The 23,685-nt window shown below is 46.4% G+C and overlaps 1 protein-coding gene across 2 annotated transcripts in view; it reads left to right on the top strand.

The window, feature by feature from the left end:
• ARHGDIB (Rho GDP dissociation inhibitor beta) overlaps nucleotides 1-23,685 on the top strand; it is a 62,161-nt gene that overhangs the window by 19,367 nt on the left and 19,109 nt on the right. For both annotated transcript variants that reach the window (XM_078640815.1, XM_078640821.1), the window contains exons 3-4: nucleotides 14,773-14,856; nucleotides 15,661-15,737. In XM_078640815.1, the coding sequence (XP_078496941.1) occupies nucleotides 14,773-14,856; nucleotides 15,661-15,737 (161 nt within the window). The remainder of the gene's footprint in view (nucleotides 1-14,772; nucleotides 14,857-15,660; nucleotides 15,738-23,685) is intronic.

Raw genomic sequence — 23,685 nt, 5'->3', positions numbered from 1 at the left:
CCAATCATCACAGAAGAACATGCCCCTTCGCCGTGGTCGTGGCTCAGTCTAGACTTTGGAAGTTTCCCGGATGGGAGAGTCACTGTCGTGCTGATTGACAATTACACAAAATACCCGATTGTAGATCTTGCCACTTCAACTAGCTTTGCCAACATCCGCCCACTCCTGAGTAAGTCCTTTGCCATGTTTGGAATTCCTCTTGTCGTCAAGACAGACAATGGGCCCCCATTCCAGGGGAGTGAGTTCCGAGAGTTCCTCCACAACCTGGGCATCCGGCACCACCGAATCACGCCCCAATGGCCCCAAGCAAACGGGGAGGTGGAGCGGTTCATGAGGACAACCAACAAGATCCTGCGAATCGCCACCGCTGAAGGTAAAGACCCAGAGGAAGCTCTTCAACTGTTTCTACGGGAGTACAGAAGCACACCCCACAGCACCACGCAACAGTCACCGTGGGCGCTGATGTTTGCCGGACCAAGAAGAGACCTTCTTTCCATGGCCGACAACTGGGCACCAACACCCTACTTCCCCGGGCGCACTCAGGAACGGCGAAGGAGAACGAATGAGAAAGCAAGCCACAAGAGGCGTGCTCAGTCCCGAAATGTAATACCAGGCGAGACTGTGCTAATCCGGACCAGAAGGCCCGGAGGGAAATTCAACACAATGTTTGAGCCAGAGCCGTGGGTTGTCAAAGAAACGCGGGGCACTGCGGTCACAGCTCGCCGGGACGGAGAGGAAGTAACTAGGAATGTCTCCTGGTTCAAACAAATACCGGCTGCTCGACAGTGCACCCCTGACCAAGCAGAACCGGCAGGAGATGAGTCTGAGACCGGGACCGGAAGGTCCAATGATGAAAACACACCTCTGAACACTACAGACCAGGGCGAAGCAAGCATTTCAACATCCAGCCCGAGAGCTGATCAGGTACCAGCCCGAGGACGATGGAGGTATGATCTCAGACCTAATCCAAAGCCAAGCCAGAAGCTGGCTGATTTCAGATGCTGAACTATACATACTTTTGTTTTCAATCCAAGTTTTCAAAATCCAAGTTGGGGAGGGATGTAGCGCTCTAGTGCTCCGAGGGTCTCTCCTGAGCCCCGGAAGCACTAGCACACATTGTTGCACCTTCTGGCCAGGCGTGGCCAGAGGGATATAAAATAAACGGGCGGAAGTGGCACGGCACTTTCCGTCCAGACCAGCATCACGTGTGCGTGTCCCCTCTGTGTGTGTATGCCTCGCATGTATGCAGTGACCCCCAAGGCCTACGGGGTGCCCGTCCCCACATTTACTATACTAATTCAACACTAATCCTCTATGGGTCCCGGGGTAGCGTGCTAGTGCTACCCGCCGAAAAAGCGCTTCGACGCCTCGTCAGGGGTAGTAAGAGCTATATAAAGGCAATTACAATACAATACAATACAAACACTTAATGGAGATCGCCTGGGCCCGTCTTCCATTTTTGTCAGGTTCCTGAAGAACCTGTTGTAGGTATTAAAAAATTTAATCCAGGCGAAGAGAACAAAAAGGCATCTAGCACCATCTAGTGGTATAGTTGCATAGGCTCTCCTGTTATCAATTAAAGTAGCATGCTTTCATTCAACATCTATCAAAATTGCTTTAGGGGTGTGGGTCGTGAAAAACGCCGCACCGGGGGCCCGATGCCCACTCCTCGTGACAGCTTTGGCTTGATCTGACGCTTCATCGGCAGGCATGCCTCGGCTCTGATTCTGTCTCCTCTCACGGTTCAGAAAGCAAGTCCTCTCAGCTTTCTGGGAGAATTACCACAATATCGCTTGTGACATACATCTTACTTTTCACCCTTCTGTGTTTGGTAAACTGTACCTTTAGATTGAGGGCCTGGGCCTGAGTACTCCTCTGTGCTCGAGTTCCAAAGCGCTACGCCGGATTCAAATGCGTTTACATGTGCATTTTTAGGTTATGTTGTCTGCCCATGGAATTTCTTTGGCTGGGGCGACCCCTTCCCGCGTTGCAGGTACTCTGCTGTCTTGTTTTCGTCTGTCAGATTCCTTCTGACAGTGGTGAGTTTTTGGATACCGAGGCAGTAGCCTCATTACTCCACAATCATTTTGAATTTTTTAGTCGCTGTTTAGATTGTCTTATTGATGTGTGACGCTTTGTCACAGTTGAGGTTGCATCACATGGTCATCTCAGTGATGGGCCGCGGGTAGCGGTCGATTGAGTATGCAGAATTGTCAGCATGTTTCCTCAGAGGGTCTTGTCTTTGTCCATCAAGTTCCTTCTGATAGTGTTGAGTTTTGGTTGCTTGCCGAGGCTGTTATGCCATCTGGCAGCGGTGGGTTTTGTGTACCTGCCGGCGTTTGCCTTCAAGCAGTGCTGAGTTTTTGGATGCTGCGTTTCTGTTTCAGTTTCGCATGGTTAGCGCTTCAATGGGACGCGGGTAGCGGTCAAATGGGTTCGTAGAGATGTCTGCGAGTTTCCTGATCAGTGGGTTTTCCTTTTGATCTAATCCTGTGTAGAATTTCCTGTTGAGTTTGAGGAGATGGTCGTCCAACATCTCAATCCCTAAGTCTCTGTGGAGGTCTGCTGTTCGTGTGAACATAGGTGCACCTGCTGCAATCCGTAAGGCCTTGTTCTGTACTTTCTGTAGGTCCATCCGAAGCTGTGGGCGGCAGCCACTCCAAACTGGTGAGGCGTATGTCATAGTTGGTCGAATTATTGCAGTGACTACTCGCACCTTGCTCTGCATGGGCATCGACTTAGTCTTCAGGAGTGGGTATAATGCAGCCAGTTTGGATGCTGCTTTCTGGCAGGTCTTCTCTATGTGGTTTCTCCAGCTGAGTTTAGAGTCCAGAGTCACCCCCAGGTAGGAGCTGCTGTTTTCCCATTTGACCTCGTCCCCGTTGAGGAGGATCTGTGGGTGTTTCCTGTTCTGCTTCCTGGTAAATAATGTTGCAGTGGTTTTGCCCGTGTTCAAGGTGATCTGCCAGTCGCTGTACCATTCGGAGAGTCTGCAGAGCGATGTCTCCAGGTTCTTAGCCACTTCCTTGTCGCTGAAGGATTGAGAGATGACCGCAACATCATCTGCGTAAAGGGCAAGATCAGTCTTCTTTAGGTCCGTGGGGATGTCGTTTGTGAATATGTTGAAGAGGAATGGTCCTAGGATTGATCCCTGAGGCACTCCAGCAAGAATTTGTTGCAGGTACTGTTTCCATCCCGGGATTTATAAGCACCACCATAGTGCATTCTGGGTTTTGTAGTCCTGGTTTGCATCATGGACTGATTATAATAGTACGCCTAATTATGGTTATTTGTAGGAGGGCTTCACAGGGCACGGGTGAGTATCTTCCGGCGCGCCCTTGCAGGGTTTCTCGGGCTTCTACTTATGCCCTGGATTGAATGTGTTTTGATATGTCCTGGAAGGGATTTTAAGGCTGCTGGTTAGGTCCTTGTTTTAGGTTTCCGTTTGACTGGATTTTTGCAGGATGTTCGCTTTTATTTTCTTCTCTGCTTCCACTTTCCCATGCACAGCATATTGTAAGTTGTTTGGGTGCCTACAGTCTGATTGCTGAGCTACTTATACCCTAATATACATAAGGACTGGTACAATGAAGATGGATGTGGGGTTAGCAGACATTTGATGTCTCCATGCTGCACAGGGTTGCAAGCGTAATGATTTTGGAAGAGGCACGTGCAGATTACTTCCGGCTAATCTTCATGAGCCCTAGACTTCCTTGCTAGAGTTATTGTGTACACAAGTAGTCGTTGCCCTGTGACAGATATTCCTATATTCCATGACTGCAAACAAGGCCATGGAATCTTTGTATGTTAAAGAAATAGCAATTACAGGCCCGCACTCTGACTGCTTCTGGTATCTGGTACATGTGTTCCCACATACCCCAAAGGCCAAACTGTTGAAGGCTTCCTTGAAGGGCATACCACGGTCCTGTTTGGACCCAGAACCCATTCCTACTCTATTCCCGGAGCTGTCTTTAAAAACACAAGTGTAGGCAGCAAAAGAAGGCCCATGAATTGTAAAGAGCACTCGACTTCAGAGCATATCACAGAGCTGCAGCCTGTACAGTAGGTAGGATTTCTTCCCGCTTCCTCAGAGGAGACTCAAGCCTTGCAAGTTATGCATCACATCCCTCTGGCGCACCTCCCTCGATGCCTCAGGGTTCATCAGCGTTGAAGTTGAAGCTGTGTCCGAGGCAGGTCTCGCCTTTGAAGTCTGTCGCTGAGAATGTTATAAGCACAGCCACATCCAAAACTGAGGCATATATGAGATCCCTCAAGTATTCCTTAACAGAGAGGACATTTTGCAATGTCCTTGTGGTCTCTTTGGTTCTGACTCTGACGTAGATTTTAAAGGGTCAGATATCCAAGTATTCAGGAAGCAGACTATCTAAAGATGGCTGCCGTATTAGTGAGACGCATTTACAAGCTTACAGTAAAGTCTATACCTGATCGATTTTGGGTCCATTCTACTAATGTCAATGTGGAAGGCCACATGATATGCCAGGCAGGCATTAGGTTCTTCCTTAACATCTAAGCAGAAGAGTAACACTACATTCCCTAGATACTGACCTACCAAATAGTATTCTTACAATGACCTACACTGCCCTCTGCTCAGTTTTAGCGCCGTGATGTCCTTTTGGGATGAATGTCGCGCTATACAAATATCTATAAATACAAATACAATTCCTTAGCGGTATAATTAACAACAGGGATATCCTACACCCACTTCTTTCATGGATGCTATTGAAGACGTTCATGTAAGGAACCTGTAAGAATGACTATCCATAACAAGCATTGGTATAGTCAATAGGTCTCGCCTTTGGGACTTAATAAGTGTTGAGCCGGAGCTATTGGCTTCGCCAATGTCTTTAAGCCAGAGGTCTTCAAACTTTTTTGCTCAGAGCCCCCCTAGACAAAATGTTTTGAGGTCGGGCCCCCCTCCAAAATTTATTGCAAGGATTGGGGAGCAGGAGGGCATGGCTGTGCGCAGGGGGCAGGGCTTACGAGATGATTTCAGGAGAACTTTTTCTATAGCTTATAAACCGCACTAGCTATGAGATTTATAAAACAGCAAATACATCAAACAAACGCATGTATTATCCCGAACATACTTATTCCCATAATTGGGGTGTTGTGAGCCCCTCACACTCTTGGACCCCAATGCAACTACACCTGCTGCACTAATAACTGCAGTCCTGAGTAGCAGGCTATCTCCTCTGCATCCTTTACCTCTTCCCCACCATGACGGACCATCACCTCGGTCCTATTGCTAGAAAGGAAATTAAGCCGCCAGGCCCTTTTTAGGTCTCGCGACCTGTCAATGCGCATGCGCATTGAGCAGAGCGAGACTATAGGGGCTTAAATAAGCTTTACCTAGACTGGCGATTTGATGCTGTGCCCGTGCGCTTTTAGGTCAATGCGCAAGCGCATTGACCTAAAATGCGTGTGCACATCATCAAATCGCCAGTCAATCACTAGCAGCACTCCTCCCACACCTTTGAAGTGAAGCTTAGCTTCACTTCAAAGGCCCCTGCTGCTTCACGCCCTCATGCCGCTCTCCCCGCTCCGCCCCCTCCCCTGCCCGCCGTGTCGCATTTCTCCCCCCCCCCCCTTCCCCACAGCAATGCCCGTACTTTCACTTTGACGGCCGCAGGCCGTCTCTCGTGTTTCTCCTCCCCCCTCCCCTTCTCTGCCTTCCCTCTGTCTTGTTTACTCTATCACTCCTAGGTATGGAAAACCAGTGACAGTCACCCGGTCATAAGTAGGGAAGTGAGGGGCGCAGCAGGGAGAGCAGCTCGTCCATCCCTCTTGATCTCAAGGGGTTTGTTAAAAACTTTGTAATGAGCCCTTAATGGTACGAATTTTAGCAATAATGAAAAGCTGCGGGGGGACACCAAGATTCGGGCCAGAGTCTTGCAGGTTGCACACAGACCTTAGAAGCAATGCCCATACATGAAAGCACGTGTGAAGTAGCGCAAATCTAGCTGTAAAGCAAAACAACTCCCTACACAAGCCGCATCAAGTGGATCTGCAATGTCCTCAAATGTCCTGCATTAATGCCGTAATTGCTCCCATTTACAATGATATTAAAAATTCTGACCCACTCTGAAGTCGCGGTTGATCTATCCCATCTGCTTTTTATTCTTTTTAACTGATGAATATATGAAATTATTTGATATTAATTTGACTGATTATATTTTTTTACAGACCTTTTGCTCTAACATCGATGATTTGTAAGAGGAGCGCTCGCTGCTCTTATTTGTGCATGACTTGCGCGCCACGACTTTAAATCTTAACAGGACCGACCCAGCCTCTCATCTTTCCGAGGTCTACTAATCGGTAATAAGTATCAGGTGCGATTTTCAGCTCTTGGGAACAGCAAAACTGCGGGCACCCCCCCCCCCCCTTCCCCCACCCCTCTCCCCTCCGCGCACACACAAGCAGACACACTCTCTCTATACACGTCCAGGCACACAACACACACAATTCCTTGCTCCTTCGTATACCTCAGCTATGTGCCTTTCTTGCACCCCACCGACCCATTCACTACTGTTTTGCATGCCTGTGTTCTATTTGGATGCAATCTAAGGCGCTTCAACTTCCCCTGAGGGAAGTAAGCGCTATATAGATGCAATTACAAACACAATAGAATCAGCAAGAACCCTTTGTCCCGCCCTCTCTACAGCCAAGGTGGCAACACAGCAAGCAGTCCAAGGGCAACTGCTTGCGTGCTCACAACAGAGGTGAATCCTTCACACGTTAATGGTGATGTTTTACCATAAGAAAGCCAGGCCCGGGCTCATCTTACCTCTCATAAGAGGCTTGTAAAGCAATTTAAGAGAGAGGAAATGATACAAGTACTGTTCGATCTTGAGAAAGGGGACATTCATGCTTAAGCTCATTAGGAATTGCAGAATTGGCTGATATTCCACATTGTCACCAACATGTGGAATAATAAAGCTCTTTCCGGGGTAATTTACATTCATCGTGACTGTGACTGCAATTTAGAGGAAAAAAAGCAGGGGGTTGAAACAGAATGCTCTCGTATTCCTGTATATTTTATTTAGAAGCGGTTTCATAGCAGCAAAGTGGCATCATCATATTGTCATTCTTGTCACCTTTAGACAGTTTTCGTTTTTTAGGCCACAGAAGGCTGCACTCTGGCACGTGTAGTAAAAACATTTTAACGCTGAAAACGTCAATCTTTCAAGGAGCTGCTAACTAAAAATACAGGGACTAGTTAATGGCAGTTTTCAGTCAAAACGGATTACACGTTTTGCAGGAACACAAGAAGACATTTTCACCAGGTAAATACTGAAAAAAATGTCTGCGTGGAAAAGCAGCCACGTATTTATGGAACACACTGTGGAAAGTTGTGTGCAGAATCACCGATTGTCGTTCATATCTCAATTGCGAACATTACAAGAAAAAGCGCCTCACCGGTAAATCTTGGCAGATCAAATCTGCCAATAACTTTCGGGTAGAAACTTCCGTTTAAATACAGGGGCATGCGGATTTTAGAGTGGTCAATGCCAAAAGCTGCATGTTATTTCCAATTTTCAGTGAAACATTTTAATTGGGTGCTATTTATTGCTCCTGGTAAATTCCCACTCTGCAGAGTCAGATTGTGTCTGCTGCTATAAAGATCGCGCCTTTGCCTCCACGTTCTTCTTCCTGGCTCTAGTCCTTATTACAAAATGTTAGATTTTTACGTTGCTGCACTCTCCTGCTCTCTAGAGATGTGGCCTAACGGCCAGAGCTGCCATCTAAGTCACGTAAATACAAAACATGTTGCATTCCAAATGCTATAGGTGTCACATTCGCGAAAGTTATAACTATTGGCATTGTAAATGACAAAGCTATCAATTTAGCTATTTTAAAAACCAGCAAATAAATAAAATATGTGTCATTTACAATACCAATTGCTCAAACTTTCCTAATGTGAGACCTATTGCATTTCCAATGCTTGTTTTTAAAGGTACAAAGCCATAATTGTGATGCAGCAGGCCCCTTAAACCCCTGGGCCCCAGTCCTGCTTCATCTGCTTCCTTAATGATAACCAGCAGTGGCCACTTACACACCTGGCATCAGTTCCAGTTCAACTAGTCAACTGCCCTTCTTTTTTAAAAAAAAAAAGAGAGACCACGTATATTGTCCCCTTCTTTGGAGTATCTCTTTGAAGAAGATGTCTCTAGCCATTTGTAAACATAAAAATAAGTTCCCATACAGTGCTCCATATTCTGGGCCTTCTCTTTGACAATACCTACGAATCTCAATCCTTTCCTCTGTCTCCTAGACCATTACTGATTAAAGTGAGGCCCCAGGGGTCGAAAGGATTAGGGATCTGCATCTGAATGCAACCGTGCTGGCCTTCTACCGGCCACCCCATGGACTCAGATTTAACACAAAAACTGCCCCTGAATGGTTAATGCTGACTTTGAGGAGCCTCTGCCTGAAAGTGAAAGGTGTGGTGGTAGTGCAGAAAGTTAAAGAAGAAACCCCCGTTAATTGATTAAGTCCCTTAAAGTCGGGGCCACTGGACTTATGGGTTTTTGCAGCAGCAGCGTTTTCCACATAATTATGAGTTGGCTACATAATCCATACTCTGCAGAATCCAACCGAAAAACTTGATTCTAGTTCAAACGGAACAAAAGTTACTTAAACGTGGCAAAGTGTTCGGGAGCAGTGGAAGGACCTTTACAAAGATTGACCGGTAATCTTGTAGTTGCTTATTGCTGTATTTGGGTGTTAAACTGGAACTAATGAGGTGAAATATTTCCCTTGACAGTGTTGCCATGAGTTAAAATGACAAAATAATAAAGTAATGCTAACCACATAACGTGCCGCATTGTTCCGTATAATTTACCTGTTCCTGCTGCATAATTTAGTAAAACCTGCGGCATAATGTGGTCCTCTCCTGATGAGTTATTGCAGCAGCTCTGCTAAAAAATTCTTGTTTGAAAAGATTTGAATTTCACACATTTCTAAACCCACCAATTCTCTCACCCCAATCCCTTGCTAACTTACTCTCTGCAGGAAACAAGCAGAAGTTACCCTGGTGTGCACCAAATGTCAGTTGCAATGAAATACACTGGAGAGTGTGGTAAAACCAAGTACAATTCACACTTGCTGAGATTGCATTCAGATGTGGCGCACTGTGAAAGGCCTAGTGTTATTAACAGTTGTAAAAGAGCACCCAGAAAAGGCAGTATTTAATTTTACAGAACACTGAATATAATATTGCTCTGTTTTGGTCATAAACGTAAAAAAAAGAACGAAAAAAGTTGACATAGTATAGACATGGATGATACAAGCAGCAAGAACATGGAAGTTTTGGCGTTTGAAGAAAGAAGAAAAGCCGGTAAATATGTGATATTAGTTTTCTACCAACAAATTAGTATGGTGGATGCAGCTCAATTTACTGAAGTCAGTCGTTTTCCAGGTTAGTTTAATCACACTCCAATTATTCCACTGGTCAAATGTTTTCTGTCACGAATGGAAAACCTCTGGCACACGTTTCATTATTTTTGCCAATAATCAGAAAATAATATTTCTTTTATTTTGAAGAGCCCAAACAATGCTCACAAATGAGGGCAATGGGCTCCCAAACGAAGCGCAATGGCTAGAATATTCTTATGGAGTAACAAACTTCCAGACTGTCGCCAAATAACCATAGACACATTTGTTGAAAGTAAAACACTGTTTTTTGGTAGTTTTCAAAATGTGTTATTCACATACAACAACTGACTGTGGGCCTGCTCGTGCCCTCCAGTGCTGGCCCTCTGGAGTGAGAAAGGACATGCAGACGAGGCCTCACAGTGGCCCTGGGACTCGATCTCACCACGCTGCTAACTCGCAGAGCCTTCAAAACAATCGCTGATGACGTGCACTGGCAAGGCAGCTTGGACTTGCTGGTGAGTGCTCCTTTCACAACATGCAGAGAATAAATCTTCTCTAAACAGCTGCACCACATTAAGGGGGACCTATAAAGACTATTCGGCACTAAATAGCTAGTTTGGGAAGCACCCACAGAACAGACTTCGCCTCTGTGGCACCTTGTAATCTCAGACCCCTTTTAACTGCTACTACATACAGTCAATGGAAAAACATAGAACACACCGAGCGAACATTCTTTTACAGAGCGTGTTAACAAGTAGCAACACAAAAATAGCCTACACTGCAACAACTTGGAGGCTAGATCGGGCTTTTAAGCACATTCTTTGACCCTGCCAGCACACTCCCTGACCCCCACGCCACTGATCACAGTTCACAGCCTGGAAATGCAGCAAATTAACATCTCTGCACTTCCAGACCATCTTCATTTACATGTACTTTAAGAGGCATTTGCGCCCCCCCAGGGGGGCGCCCCCCACAGTTTGAAGACATCTGCTTTAAGCTATATTGTAGAGGGCTGTTTGACAGCATATCGCAGGCAAGTACTTTGCATGCCTTTTACACACAGTTTTTTAGTGCTCATGTTTTTACCTCAAATGCATTTAAAACGCATGCCAATACCACGCATTGTTTTTATATTTAAAAACAATGTATTTGTGTGGGGAGCCCCCCTAACTTACCTTAAATGCGTTGTTTTGGCATGCGTTTTAAATGCATATTCACTGTAAAATATCTGCGCTAAAAATGCGTTGTAAAGGCTTAACGAGGTAAAAAAAACTCATTGTAAAGGCTGTCTCCCTTTGTATAGCATTGCGACTATTGTGTAGCATGTAGAAAAGTTATAATAAAAAAGTGTTATAAGCATTTTCTTTACCTTGTATATAATCAAGAAGACATGATGTACAACTGAAAAACCTTATTTTTAAAAAAAACATAAAAAATGTCTTCTTGTGTTTTTGTCTTTATAATGCTGGTGAATACTTCCTGCCTGTTCTAATGCTTTTTTGTTATAGCCTTTTTTTTTGGTGGTGGGGGATATAAACCACAGGAAGGTGTAGGTTGGAATTTAGTACCTGAATTACAACATGAGAAGCGGACGGACACTAGGGGAAAATCAACAGATGAAAGATTCCGAGGGCAGACTGAGGTGGTGCTGAGTGATGCTGAGGAGGTGGTGTGCTGGTGTGGACGTGAATCTCAAGTGATGCTGAGTAATACTGGGTTGGTGTTGAGTCATGCTGAGGTGGAGCTGAGTGATGCTGTGGTGCTAACTCATGCTGAGGTGGTTGCGCTGCATTGGTGCTGAGTTGGTGCTGTGCTGAAAGGATGCTCGCTGATCCTGAGATGGTGCTGGGTTGATACTGAAGTGGTGCACTAATGGTGAAGTGGTGTTGAGGTGGGGCAGAGCTGGTGTTGAAGTGGAGCGGCACTAGTGCTGAGGTGGGGCTGCACTGGTTGTGGTGCACTGATGCAGAGGTGGTACTTTGCTGATGCTGAGATGGTCCTGTGCTGATGTAGAGGTGGTGTGGCGCTGATGCTGAGTTGGTACTACAGTAGCAGTGGTGCACTGATGAGGAAGCAGTGTTGTGCAGATGCTGAGATGATGCTGTGCTGATGCCATGTGGTTCTGTGGTTCTACTTAGGTAGTGCTGTGCTAATGCTGTGCTGAGGTGATGCTCAGGGGATGCAATGCTGGTGTTCTGGTGGTGCAGAGTTGGTGCTATGCTGGTGCTTAGGTGATGCCGTACTGGTGCTGTGCTAATGCTTAAGTGGTGCTGAGGTGGTGGTGCGTTGATGCTGTGGTGGGCTGCGCTAATTCTGAGTTGGTGCTGCGCTGGTGTGGTGTTGTGCTTATGCTGCTGTGGTTGTTTTGAGTGATCCTGAGGACATGCTGCTCTGGTGCTGAATGATGTTGTGATGCTGCAGAGTCATGCTGAGGCTGTGGTGCTGCTCTGGTGCTAAGGTGGTGCTGAGTGCTGCTGAGTTGGAGCTGTGCTGTGGTGATACTGCGGTGATGCTGAAGTGGTGCTGAGGTGGGCTGCGCTGTTGGTGGTGCACTGATGCAGAGGTGGTGCTGCGCTGGTTCTGCACTGATGCTGAGTTGGTGCTGCAGCTGTGGCGATGTACTTATTAGGAGGGGGTGCTGTGCTGATGTGGAGGTGGTGCTGCACTGATGCTGAGATGGTTCTGTCCTGAGGTGGTGCTGAGTGATACTGAGGTGGTGTGCATGTTCAGAAATGGTGCTGAGTAATGCTTTGGCGGTGCTGTACTGGTGCTCAGGTGGTAATACTGCACTGACGCTGAGGTAGGTCTGCACTGGTAGTGAAGTGGTCCTGAAGTGATGCGCTGGTGCTGAAGTGTTGCGCTGGTGCTGAGGTGGGGCTGCGCTGATGCTGAGTTGGTACTGCAGAGGTGATGCTGTGGTAGTGTTTCAGTGATCCTGAGCAGATGTTGCTCTGGTGCTGAGGTGGTGCTGACTGATGCTGTGGTGGCGCTGAGGTGGTGATACTGCACTGATGCTGAGGTAGGTCTGCACTGGTAGTGAGGTGGTGCTGAAGTGAGCGCTGGTGCTGAGATGGTGCTCTGCCTGGGCTGAGGTAGTGCTGCACTGGGGTTGAGTGATGCAGAGGTGGTGCTGTGCTGATGTTCTGGCGGTGCTCAAGTACTGATGAGTGATGTTCAGGTGGTGCTGCTGAAGTGGTGCTGAATGTTGCTGACTGGGGCTGAAGTGGTACTTCATGCATGCTGTGGTGGTGTTGTCTTGTCTACTTGCAGGATATATTGTTAAGTAACCTCACATTACATGCTGCGTTTGGAGAGCACAAGGAGGTATTCCCATGATATTGGTTTTATTTCGGCAGTGATTGAAACCTAAAAGAAAGCATCAAAAATTGAAAGCGCGCAACTTAAAGCTGCTTCCATTTTCATAAAACGGAGCACTAACAGCATGTTTACCTCTTTAATTGTATCAAAATAATCAGGCTGTCAAAAGCACATTGTAAATAGGTTGTTCCTACTGTCAGTCGTCTTCTTTAACTACACGTCCATTAAGTAAGTATATTAAGTAAGGTTTGGACATTTGAGTTAATGGAGCCAAAAATGTAATAGAATGAAAAACAACATAGCTCCTGGCTGAAAAGGCTCTTGTGAAACCAAAGACAGTGGAAATCAAGATAAGGACATGATTTGAAGCCCTCGGCTGAGCGCTTTTGGAAAGCCAAACCAGACCCAGGCAAAAGAAAAATAGTGCACCGAAACTAACTTTTATGGCCGGTACTAAAATGTTCCATGTAATAGGGCCGGTCTCGTGGGTCCGACCAAAACCGCAAAAGGACGATCAAATGTAAACTCTTGACCAACAAAAACGTAGGAATTTTTAAAGGCATGTGAAGGAACAGATCAAAACAGATGAGTGTGCTGAAAGCCCGTAGAGTAGATTCAGCATGTCTTGAGAGACCGTGCATGCGCTGCCTAGGTGAGACCTAAAAAAGGACAAGTTACGTTTTGTTAATGTTCTTTCTGAAGGAAATAACGGCTCACTCAGAATCGATACCACATTCTGGCATCTCATCTTGATAACTACTTTTCTTATAGTTTATTATTAGAAAAAAAAAAAGAAACAAAATATTAAAACCACGCTGCCGCAGCACCAGAGTTGTAATCCTTACACTAACACAGTAGCAAAAAGACAATACACGTTTCATCTGTTGATGGGCAAAATTCAGTATAATTTATGAGTAAAACTTGGATAGTTTTCCAGATGAAATGAGTTATGTCAGCCAAAGTCAATCTCCTTGAAGGAGCATTCAAAATTTTACATAACTCTCCTTTTTAGCTCAAGCCATTTTAGGTTGCAAAAGACCTAATGTGGGCTTACCAAAAACTCCCAAGAACTTGCAAGGGCTTAGGGCCCTTCCATTGCTTACTAATGGTTGGCTTTGTTGTCTCTCTCATCTGCTTGCTTCTTATTTGATGGACATCCTTGTCCATTCTGTTTTTGGTGCCTGAATGGTTGGTGGAAGGAGATGTAGCTGTTCAGATAAGCTGGGCCTGTGTTGAATAGTGCTTTGAAAGTGCGGGTGAGAAGCTTGAACTGTGCGTTTTTGTATCAGGAGCCAGTGGAGCTCCCCCATGTGTGGTGTGATGGTGGTCCAGTGTGGGAGGCTGAGGATTAGACTAGCCACTGCATTTTGGTTGGTTAGTAGTCATCTGGTGAGATGTTTGGTGATCCCGGCACACAAAGTTCCATATTCTAGCCTGCTGGTGATTAGCGTGTAGGCAGGGGACGGTTCCTCTGTGTTGATGTGTGGGTCCTTTAGGTGTCAAGGGTCGATGGAGAGCCCCATGGGTGGCTTCTTGTCGCCCTATTTGAAGGAAACTGTGGGTTGTACTGCAGAATAATGGGAGCACAATGGAGTTATGTCGCTCAATTTTTTGTTTTATATTTCCAGACCAGAAGTACTTTAGTTCCAAGAAACATATTCTTATAGAAATACTTACACATTTCTCATTCATAAAAAAAAGCAAAGATAAAAACAGACAGTTTTCGTAAAGTAAAACAATTCATGTCGTTCACTGGTATAACAAATGGTGGACGAATCATCTGTGTAACGGGAGAGATTGATTGAATTTTCGTGGCTTATAGTTATAGGTAAGATTGGGTGGGTGGTCTTTTGGAAATGGAGGGTCTGGGTCATTGTTACTCATACTCAATGAGGGTCTTTGTGGATAGTGTTATGTAAAAGGGAGGGCTGGGTGAATATTGTGTATCAGGAGATATTGTGAAAAGCTTTATGTATAATGGAGGAAGGCTTGGATGGTGCCTCCACCCTGGGTTGGTTATGCCCCAGGACATAAATCGATCTCTTCCTGTCTCTTTAGACCCCACAGCTTCGAACGTGACGGTCACGCGGCTTACACTGGTCTGTGCCGAGGCTCCAGGGCCAATCACCATGGACCTGACAGGTAGGTGAAGACTACACTTTCTAAGGTTATTCTATCAGGGCTGGATCCGTGTTCGAAGGTTCTCTTGGGCGCTTCCATGTGCTCAAGATCTACCCCAGGGGTGGATCTATCTTTTACAGGTCTGTTACTCTGGTGGGTCCATGTTCTAAGGTTCTTCTCCCTCTCTTTGGAGTGAATCCAAGTTCTATATCTCACTTTCGGGGTGAATGCATGTGCTGAGGTTTCTCTCTGTGTGGGACATCAATGTTCTAAAGGGTTCTCCATATACTTTATTTTGGGTTTCAACATAGGTAAGACCCACACATTGACATTGCTTGCATTTACAGTGTGCAGTATATAGATACACTTGTACAAGATATTATGTTCCCCCAAGAGGCCAACATGGCATTGTTCAGTGAGGAGGCAGGCCTGACGGAATCAGCATCTCCTGATCTTGTCAGGGTTATTCAGCTGTGATGGTGGCATTTTAGCATGGGTATGTAGTTTGGGAGAACTGACCTTTGGTGTCAAAGGTGGTCATTTCACATTGCCTGATGCTCACAAAGTCTAGGACATCATCATAAGCATGCCTCCTGTTCGCTGTCTGCAAGTTAGGTAGGTAGCGAATCGATGCCATGTTCTATCGAATTTAGTGGCCCTATTGCGTAATAGTGCAGTGAGTTTCTCCATTGCGTATATTGACCATATCTTCCCCCACCACATCTTGAGTGTCGGTGTCTCTTGTTGTTTCCACCTGGATCAATGCTCTAAGTTTCTCCTCCTCTGGGTAGAACAACGATTACAGCTTATTTTGCTCCCCTGCAGGAGACATTGCAGCCCTCAAGAAAGAAACATTCGTCATGAAGGAGGGAGTCTCGTACAGAGCCAAAATCAATTTCAGAGTGAGTACTATGTGTGGAACCGAGATCATTCTGTCACTTTTTGGTGATGAAGTCTGGCTCTCCCCAATATCAGAGTTTGTCTCTCTCAAGCATCCGAACTTCATGCCTGTCGCTGGTACCCTAGCCTCTCCATCTCATGCCTGTCGCTGGTACCCTAGCCTCTCCATCTCATGCCTGTCGCTGGTATCTCAGTCTGTCGCTCCCCAGTGTCGATATCTCGGCCTCTGGTATCTCGGTCTGTCTCACCCTGGCCTCTGTTTGTCTTTCTCTCGAAACCTGGTCTGTCTCTACCCTGTATCCTAGAAGATCTCCCCTGGCATCTCAGCCCATCTCACCCTACCACCAAGTCTTTATCTCCTTGTGCCCCCACATTAGCTCTACCGGGTACCACATTGTCGCTCCGCTCGATATTCCAGACTGTCTCTCCCTGGTATTTTGGTCAGCATGTCTCTTTCTGCAGCATCGGATTGGCAGGGTGGGCAATCGGGAAGTGCCCGAGGGGCCTAAGGAAAAGGCCAGCTGGTGGGCCGTTTTTTCCAGCCTATGGATAGTCATTTTGTCCTGGACCGGTGTGGCCACTGGAGCTTGATCTTAAAGGCTGCGGTGGCCTTAGAATGGCTGGCTCATTGTCTTGTGCAGTAGGACAATGGGCCAAACTGAGCAGGCGCAGCATGTGGTGGTGGGTCTCCTCCTGTCACGAGGCTCTCAACCTCACAGGGAGTCCACTGGGAGTGGCTGGGCTCTTTTTCAGCATCGACAGCCAGCTCTAATGTTAGCTGGGATGGAGTGAAAGGGGGCTGTGCAGGGAGAAAGATTTAAGTGTGATGGCCATCTAAAAGGCCCTACTTTTGTTTACAGCAGCAGCCCTCTGCCACCTTGTTATCTGGGATGGGGACTGCCATTCACCAGTGAAAGAAAATAAAGCAATAATGCAAGCAACCAAAATGAACATAAAAATGTCTTTGACGACATAAAATATATATATTGTTTTAAACATAACTGTGAAAAACGTTAATTGAGGGCCAAAATGACAAAGGGAAGGGAGAATAGAAATGGCAGGACAGTAACAAAATGGACTGAGCGAGGATAGCAATGTGCGGCTAGGCAAAGGTAAAAGCGAGACAGCAGAGTGGAGAACAATGAAAAAAATATGGGAATGTGGAAAACAAATGAGGATGAAAGGAAAGGTAGAGGAGAGTGGTGAAGAGTGCTAGAGATGCAGACAAATGGAGGGAGTGAGGGGAAGAGATTAGGGAGAAGAAGTGATGAAAGACAGTAGAGAGATGTGTAGAAATTGTTAAAGAGCGAGAGAAAGCTGGAAAGCGAAAGTGGAGAAGAGGGAGGCAGGAAAGTGGTAGAGGATGTGACATAATAACCAGAGCTGCCGACTTTGGAACTTGAGAACCAGGTTTGAGTCTCTGTGCCAACTCAACATTCTGTGATTTTGGGCATATTACTAAATATCCCAGTGCCTTAACAAAATTAATGTGTACCTGTAAAGGACTTGAATACCTTTTGGGTAGAGTGTACGATCTATACAACTACAAAAAAAGTGAATGGCAAAGGAAATGATGGACAGGGGAGGAAAGCAGACGAGGGTGTCAAACGTTTCCTGGTCTACAAGAAAAAAGGAAGGATGGTTACTACTCCTATGCACCCCTTATTCTCTCCCTCAGTCTAGGGCTTAGTTTATAGGTTTTTGGCATTCCAGGAGATAGTGCTAAATGTAGATTACAATCCACCAGTGGAATTTCCTTAATCAAAGGAATGGAATCGTAAACGAAATTCCACCTGTGGATTCTCCATTGGTGTAAACGCTGACTCCAGACCCATGAGGACTTTGTTACTGTCTGCAGCAAAGCAATAAAGGGGACACATATATATAACATTAAGTATAGTACAAAGAAATTCAAGGGGCAGAGGAACGTGAAAGAGGCTGACGTGAGAGCAAGACGGGAGAAAAGGGAAAGGTATGCAAGACTGAAAAATGTGATTTAACTTCGAGAGATAAAAAGGGAGGACTAAGGGCCTGAAAGATATACAAATAACTGAAGAAAGAGCCCACAGGGGAGGCAAGAGTGGGAGCGAGATGGGGATTTGTAGACAGAGAGAAAGATAGAAAAAGAAAGAGGGAAATTGTGAGAGACTGAGTGAAGTACATAGGTAGAATGAGAGACACCAAGGAGAGGAAAATATTAGAGTATGAGAGAAAAAGAAAGAACAAGAGAGAGGGCCAAACAGTGATAGTGGATGCAAGAGAGATGCACGCAGCAAGTAAGAAAGGGGTACAGAGACAAAGAGAAAGAAAGGCATTTGGAGTGAATTCCTGCAGCTTTTCCATATTCGGATCAAGTCTCTACCCACAATACAAAAGAAATCAGGTACGAAATTGTATGCAATTCCTAAGGACATTGCTTACGGACAGGCTCCTCATTGACAACTAAAAGAGGAAGACCCCTGGTTCTTTGAGGGTGAACAGAAGCCCCCATTCACAAATGATGCACATGGTTCTATTACTTATGTCAGGCTATAATACAGGATACTAAGGGATCTTTGAGATGGGAATCACAGACTAAGGCATCAATAGGTGACTAACACATTCAAGCACCCAAAGTAGAGAACTTTATAGGCCTGAAGATCAGGTGAGGAGACCAGTGGATGAGTTGCAGTGGAATAAGGGTGTGCCAAATGGTGCATCTATTGGTAATGTTACTGACCCCATGAGTTTAGAAAGCTTAATTTATCAGAGATTCTCCCAACATTTCTCCTAATACTAAGTAATGTTTCATGAAAGGTCATTATCCTCAAATGTGGGGCACTTTTTCTTTGGGTGCCCAGGCCTAATTGTGTTCCCATTCCGACCCTGTCTTTCTAGCATATGTCTGTCTCTTCCCTGTATCGTGAGCTATCTCTGCTACGATTCTCAGTCTACCTCTGGTATCCTGGGGTTTCTCACCCTAGCATTTCAGTCTCTCGAGTATTTAGGCTGCATCGCTCCAGAATCCAAGCCCCCAACCCCCTTTCCCCCCTGATCATAGTCTGTCTGCTCCAGGTGTCTCAGTCTTTCACACACTGGCCTCTCCTCTGTATGCCAGACTCTCGAATATACCAGTCTGCTCTCTCAGGTATATCAGTCTGTTGCACCTGGTAATTGTCAGTCTCTCTCTCTCTCTCTCTCTCTCTCTCGTATTCTAGTCTATGTCTCTCCTGTATCTCAGTCGGACTATCCCTGGTTTCTCAGCCTATCTCTCTCTGGTATTGCAGTTGTCTCTCCCTGGAGTCTCAGTCTGTCTCTTCCGATGTCTCGTTCTGTTTCTCTCAGGTATCCCAGTCCTTCTCTCCGCAGTATCCCAGGTGTCTGATTGCTCAGTGGACTAATGCACCCACTCCAGGAATCTGTGTTTTACCTGGTGATCACAGATGCAAATCCTAAATCCAGTCAGTGCTCATCCCCCTCTGAGGTGTGTAACAATGAATGTCTCTCATCAGTTAATCCTAGTCAGTCTCTCCCCTGCATCTGTCTATTTATCCCCTGCATCCCAGTTTATTTATCCCCTGCATCCCAGTTTACTTATACCCTGCATCCTAGTCAGTCTCTCCTCTGCATCCCAGTTTATTTATCCCCTGCATTCCAGTTTGTTCCCTGCATCCTAGTCAGTCCCTCCCCTGTATCCCAGTTGATTTATCCCCTGCATCTTGGTCTGTTTATCCCCTGAATCCCAGTCAGTCTCTCCCACATCCCAGTATATTTATCCCCTTTGCATCCCAGTTTATTTATCTCCTGCATCCTTGTTTATTTATTCCCTGTATCCAAGTTAGTTTCATCCCTGCATCCCAGTCCATTTATCCCCTGCATCCCAGTCTATTTATCCCCTGCATCCCGGTCTGTCTCGCTCTTGCATCCCAGTTTATTTATCCCCTGCATCCCAGTCAGTTGATCCCCTGAATCCCAGTCAGTTTCTTCTTTCTATCTCAGTCGATTTATCCTTTGTATTCCAGTCAGTCTCTCCCCTGCTGCCTAGTCTGTGTATCCCCTGCATCCCATTCAGTCTTTCCCCTGCATCTCAGTCTATTTATCCCCTGCATTCTCATGACTGTGCATTCTCCGCATCCCAGTCTGTCTCTCCCCTATATCCTAAACTCTCTCCCTTGTATTGGAGACTGCCTCTCCCCAGTACCCCAACACGCCTGTCTCCTTATTTTGAGACTGTCTCTCTTGCATCCGAGTTATGCCCCTTCCCTGTATTCGTGTCTGATTTGCCTAAGTATTCCTGTCTGTCTATCCCCGTTATCCCAGTCTGTCTGTCCTTGTATCAGAGTCTGTCTGCCCTTTAGGCAGCCAAGTTTGCCAGTCTGTCCCATTGCCCTGCGTCTCCCTCTTCACTGGATGTGATTTACTGCAAGGCACCCTGGGACCCTCGTCTCAGATGTGCGGGGTGGTGAGGCTGTGTAAAATCGTGGGCCCTAGACCACAAGCTATAGAAATGATTGACACAGACATTGTGGGTATGCTTAGTTAACTGGTCACAAGCACGTGCACTCTGGCCCTTTTATTAGAAGATCCACATCACTCGTGATGCCTGTGGCAGATAGGTGTGTGTGTGTGTGTGTGTGAACAGCCCTCAAGGGAGTGGCGGTAAACTTGTGCCTGCTGAGACACTAGAACATCTCCAGCTGAAGGAAGTGGCCTGATTAGGGTCACCCGGGTCACTCACGACCACCTCTCAGCCTTCCATACCAAATGAAGAGTTGGTCAACAATGGATACCCAGAATCGGTGAACCACTGAGGGCACGGGACCCCCTAGACATTCGCTGGGCATCCAAATACGACCTTGTACGGTGACAATCCTGTCCTAGAATGTGTTGTTGTTCTCGTTGACAATAGAGCTAACGGTAAAGCACCTGGCCACTGTAACCCTGAGGTCTCTTGAATTTTTGCCAATTTGAGCTTGATAGTACCATTGTACTTCTCAATCAAACCTGCTGACTGTGGATGATTTGGCAGCATGAAAAATCGGCTTAATGCATAAACCATCACAAATCAATTGAATCACTTTGGCATTGCAATGACTTCCGTTATCACTCCAAATGAAACTGGGCAAGCTGAATCGAGGAAAGAACTCCTTCAGGAGTAAATTTGCATTTGTAATGGCTGTATTTTCCTTAGTGGGATAAGCCTCAACTCATTTACTGAATGCACAGACAACCACCAAAACATACTTAAATTGTTGCACCTTTCTAACTATGTAATCCATCTGAAGGACCTCAAAAGGGAAAGTGGGTGGTGCAAAAATTTCCAGCCGGTGTAGGGGTAACCATTCCAGGAGTGTGCATCATGCACACCATACAGCACTTCACTAAATGTGCAGCTGTCTTCGAAATGTTGTAATTTTGCCATACAGGGTCTAACAACTTACAAATACCCTTAGCACTAATATGGGCTGGGCCATGGGCCATCGTGACTACAGGATGAACATATGCATCAGGCAACATTCATCTCTGCTTTCCTGACTTATCAACCCAACATCCCTCATCATTCAATTGTGCTGCACTTTCTTGCCACCTACTAACTCTTTTATTGTGGCCTCACTTTGTATCTCTTTCACATTCTCAAGTGTGTCCTCAAACATGGTAACTTCAGGCACCCACCTAGTGGGACCTGCTACAAACATTCTTTTCATTTTAGTCTGTGCTGTTTCCTTCGCTGTCTGATCTGCAAAAGCATTTCCCCTACCTACATCATCAGCGATGTTTCCGTTTGGCCCTACACTTTACTATGGCCAATTTCTTATGGAGTGTCAAAGCAGACAAAAGCGTCAATATAAGGTGCCCATGCTGAATTTTAGTTCCATGCGAAATAAGAAACCCTCTCTCATCCCAGAGTCCGCACCAAAATTTTGCGCAACTCCAAATGCATACTGGCTGTTAGTATAAATATTGACAACCTGTTCCTCACTCAATTCGCAAGCTCGTATTAGGGCAACAAGCTCAGCAGTTTGAGCAGATTGATAGGGGACCCGTGATGTCTCTACTACTGTGCACATAGTGGTGATAGCATAAGCAGCAGTTGTAGTGCCATCTGGTAATTTTAAACAAGAGCCATTGACATATAGTTCCACTTGTGGGCCAGATAAGGGAACATCAGTCAAGTCTACTCGTCCTTTCGTCTCTTCTTCCATCCGGAAGAGACAGTCATATTTGTCGACTTCATCACTTTCCGAAGGGAGGGGCAGTAACATGGCTGGATTCAGAGTGGCACATCTTTTGATTGTGATATGTTTAGCAAACAAAGTCAATTCATAGCCAGTCAGACGCGCACTGGTGAGGTGCTGTGTTAGTCTTATTTAAAAGTGTATCCACAGCATGGGGTACCATGACTGTGAGGTCAGTATCAAGTACAAGTTCAGCCGATTGTCTGATCGAAGTGGCCACGGCCGCGATCACTCTTAGACAACTCGGGAGGGCTTTTGCGACAGTGTCAAGACCAGCAGAGAAATAAGCACACAGTTGTTGCTTATCTCCAAATTTTTGTGTTAAAACAGAAAGCGAGAAGCCAGCCATCTCTTAGACGTACAACATAAATGATTTATTATAATCCGGGGTGCCAAGTACTGGAGCCCAACAAAGCGTAGTTTTCAATTGCTCAAAATACTACTGACATTTAGGTGTCTAAGGCAAGGGCTCATGCACTTCTTTACTCGTTAGTGCAAGCAAGGGTTTGATTAGTAAGGAATAGTTGGATATCCACTGGAGACAGTAAGAAGTAATACCTATAAAAGAGCACACATCTTTTTGAGTTTGTGGAATGGGCATTTTAACAATGGTACTGATGCATTCCGGGGTTAGTCTCCTACCTTCCTTTGACAGTAGGTGATCTAAATAGGTAACCTCCTGTTGACAATACTGAAATTTAGAAAGAGAAACCTTGTCCATGCTGAGCCAAATGTAACAATAATTTGACTGTACTATCTTTACAATCTTGCTCTGAATCGAAAGCGATAAGTAAGTCATCAAGACACTGCACCAATGCATTACCTGTAGGGAGCAAAAGGAAATCAAATTGACTCTTTAAAGCCTGACTGTAAATACTTGGACTCTCAGTATAGCCATGAGGAGAGGGAGCTCGTGAGCGGTGAATCGACAGGACAGGACGCCAGAACGCCATTGCCTCGAGGCGGACGCGGGCGTCTCTATGGCTGCCGCTACCGCTGCTGCTGCCGCTGCCGCAAAGGGAAACAGAGGGACACAGAAAATGGCAAACGGTAAACGGATTAACTGCCACAACCGAAAAGAAAGTGGGCCACCGGCCGGCCAGTCGCTGGCTCCCATCTGCTGTCGGCTTGGCTGTCGGCTTTGCTCTCTGTGCCGACGGGGGAGCTGGGTCCGCTTTTTCCAGCGGAGGTGCCGTGGACCGGCCACGTGTACGAGGAGCAGCAACTACAGGCGGGTGTGAGCGCTGAGTCAAGCGCTGTAACAACAACACCGCTGTAGCCTTGCCCCGCCACACCTGGCCCCCCTACCAAAATCTACCAGCCCGTTGAAGGTGCCGAACCCGCACCCGCTCTGGTTGCAGCACAGCAGTACAGCCGACCGGCCATGTGCGAGAGGAACAGCAGCTGCTGGCGGGTGTGAGCGCTGAGTTAAGCGCTGTGATAACAACACTGCAGTAGCTTTGCCTCGTCGCGCCTGGCCCCCTTACCAGCCCCACCGCTGATGAACTGAGAAAGTCCAGGGGAAACCAGGAGCCCGGAGTGAGTGATAAGAGCATCTGCGAGCCGGTGAGTCAGCACCAAGGCGGCAAGGCACAGGGGCGGTGTAATCTACTGACCAGGTTGTTGGCTGAGACTGGTACTGCCTCAGTCGCTTGGAGGTGAGACGTTTGCCACGGAGCCTGTTGCCAGCTGCTAAGACTGCCCCTGGGCTGTCGCTGGTTTTGCAGCTTCGCAG

This window comes from Lissotriton helveticus, chromosome 1_1, assembly GCF_964261635.1.
Source record: "Lissotriton helveticus chromosome 1_1, aLisHel1.1, whole genome shotgun sequence".
Classification (NCBI taxonomy): domain Eukaryota; kingdom Metazoa; phylum Chordata; class Amphibia; order Caudata; family Salamandridae; genus Lissotriton; species Lissotriton helveticus.
Note: the sequence above shows the minus strand (reverse complement) of the source record. Positions and strands in the feature narration are given on the sequence as shown.